A 2894-nucleotide genomic window follows, 5' to 3' on the forward strand; every position below is an offset into this window, starting at 1 on the left:
TTTGGGTTAATATTTAATGTAAATGACAGGCATGGTGGCCATTGCTGCGGTCGCCTTGATGATGCTCCTCCATCCAAGCACCGTGCACTCCAGCCAGCACCCCAAGCCAGCATTCGAGAGAAGAGCACAGAGCAGAGCGCAGAGGGAGTAGCTCGCTATGTAAATGTGTTTGCCCGGAAACGGAAACTGTTTATGTAGATCGAATATGCAATGAACACTTTTGAATGTTTCTGCTTGTACATCTTTACTGAATTTATGCTGCTGTTTTTGTCCACTCAGCGGTGTTTGAAATGCACTCGGAGCTAACCAAAGACCATTATAAAAATTACAATTGTAAAAATATTCAGACTCGAGTCTACAATAACTTTGCAACATTCAGCCATGCCAATGCCAATGGCAGTGAATATGCAATGTGCTGTTTCTTCTCCGTCTCTATGTCTGGGTGCTGTGAAGTTGTGGAAACTTAAAATTGAGGCACACGGTTAAGAAGTCAATTTTATCCTTGTTTAAACCTATTATTTAACTTGAATTTTATTTCGAATTCTCGAAAGTTTACGTTTAGGAGAAATCATTCGACATAATGTATTGAAAGCGAGCTTTTTCTTCAGGAGTCAGTGCATAGAAAAGGCGACTTGAGTGGTCCAGTTCCTTTTCATTATGATAGGGTGGCCATAAAGTCGTATACGCGACAGTTCTATAAAGAGAAATTTAATATTATGCGTGTATTGAATTTTCATTAACATTTTACCATACCGCACAAAATAACATGCCTCTCTGGCCGTTGGCTGATTATCGATTATGTTGCTTATCTCATGGGAAAACTGTTGATCATATCGTTTAATACTATCCGAGTAACGCTCTTGGCATATCATCTGGCTAAAATGATATGGTTGTTAATAATTCATGGGTAGTGTCTAGAATACTTACAATGGTACTTTGAATTTGGAATAACTTGGATCCTGGCTAATATCATCATAAAATTCCTTTTCTTTCCGCTTTGTGAAATCAATTGATTCATATTCATCATAGGAGCGATCAACATATTGCGAATCCAAACTATGGCGATTAGTGTAGAACCAAAAGCTAATGTTGTAATCAATTGGCGGCACGTCAACTTTTGAGCCTTTCGATGAAAGATAGCGCTTATAACTCGGATTGGAGCGAACGGTCTTTGTCCGAAGAAAACGAGAATGACGAGACATGGTTTAAACAAAAGTACGAACAGAAACACAATAAAATGGAATGACTATCTCAACTCCAACTGAAAACACAAACTGACTATTAAATTATTTTTAAACAAGTGAATAGATGACGGAAATTAAAAAGGTATTTCCATGTAAATATTGAAGTTTAAAGAGTATTTGCCCTCAAGACAATATCACCTGTTAGGCAAATAATTTCCATATTATTTAAAGGCCCGCAGTCAATGTGCATCCCGCAAGAGTTATAAATATTTCATGAATCTTAAGTAGCCTAGAACAACAAGTCCTCGACATTAATATATGCGATTCATTTTACCATCTGCTGGCAAAATCAATAAACTACAGTAAACCATAATGAAATTATCAACTATGTATCATATACACGAGCCCACATTGAGTTGCGGCCTTACTTCCATTCCCATAACCCTTTCGCGTTTCTCCTTTCGCAAGCCTACGCAAAAGTCTGCGCTGTAAGCGCTCCTTTCAGGCTCGACATTCTCCGTAAAAATATGCAAAATATTTTAACCGAAAACCTTTCAAAAGATTGCAGAGAGACGCTTTTGGGTGTGCGTGCGCGTATGTAAGTGCTGTCTTTGTATTTGCGTGTGCATACACGGCGTATGTGTAATATTATTAAGCAGCCAAATATCTGACTCTTAGCAAAGAAACCAGCGCTCTCAAATAGGTGAGTATCAATTCAATATATCAAAGACAACATTTAATGTTATACTTTACTTGAAGTTCGTTTTTTATTTCACTTTCTTTAAAAACTAAAAAAGTTTAATTTGGGATTCTAAGAGCTGGAAATATAATAAGAATCGATTTATTTAAATTACATGTTCATCTTTTTTTAGAGAATGTTTCAAGCACATAAAGTTCCAAGCTAGTTGTTAAGAATATTCCTGCACTATTGAAATAATCGTTTATTTATAAAATTCTTATCACAGTCTGCTTTGGTCTTAGATGTAGCATTATTTCATAATTTAATTTTGCACCCTATTCCAAGTTTCCTATATTTTCTATTTGACTTTAGCCAAAGAAATGCTCTTAGAGCTTTGGCACCGTACCCCTTGGCCTAGTCTTGCCCTTACTGCTTCCACTAAGCGCAACAGAATTTATGGTTTTAATCTTTTGGCTTCAAATTTTTTGCCTGCCAACAGAAATGCCTGCAACAGAGCTGCGCTGAGCTGTCTATCTCCCTCTTTCTCTCTGTCTCTGCAACCCTCTCTTGCTCACGCTTTTTCTCTCTGGCCAAGTCAATGCCAAATACAACTAACCCGGCCTACAACATGAGCCAAGAAGATTTTATGGCTCAAGGACGTGGCGCTTGTTCGCACACTTCAAGGATACAGCCCAGGCCAGCCCGCCTGACTGCATCACTGTGACTGTGACTGTGTGGATTTGGATTTGTGTGTTTTCATTATAAATGAGCAGTCCACTCCTGCTCCTGCTCCTGCTCCTATTTCTCATGGAATGGAGGCGTTAACCGAGGGGCGTTCCCTGGCGAACATTCCATAGTAAAAAAATTGCGTAAAAAACACAAGAGTCAAGCGAGAGAGACCAGCAAATAAATCAAATTAAATGAAATGAAATAGTTGAGGATTTCGGCTGCTGACAATGGAATCCCACTGCCATATTTAGGTTGCCAGTTGTCTAGTCCACATTTCCGTACCAAATACCCCGCAATGAATA

The 2894-nt window shown here is 38.5% G+C and overlaps 1 protein-coding gene across 1 annotated transcript; it reads right to left on the reverse strand.

The window, feature by feature from the left end:
- Window positions 1-489: 489 nt before the first annotated feature.
- On the reverse strand, window positions 490-1286 carry LOC133838527 (uncharacterized). Its single transcript, XM_062269653.1, has 3 exons — window positions 928-1286; window positions 754-876; window positions 490-694 (listed from the first exon to the last, which is right to left on the reverse strand). The coding sequence occupies exons 1-3, from the start codon at window positions 1200-1202 to the stop codon at window positions 559-561; spliced, it is 534 nt and encodes a 177-aa protein (XP_062125637.1). The 5' UTR covers window positions 1203-1286; the 3' UTR covers window positions 490-558.
- Window positions 1287-2894: the final 1608 nt, after the last annotated feature.

Source organism: Drosophila sulfurigaster, chromosome 2R (assembly GCF_023558435.1).
Source record: "Drosophila sulfurigaster albostrigata strain 15112-1811.04 chromosome 2R, ASM2355843v2, whole genome shotgun sequence".
Taxonomy (NCBI): domain Eukaryota; kingdom Metazoa; phylum Arthropoda; class Insecta; order Diptera; family Drosophilidae; genus Drosophila; species Drosophila sulfurigaster.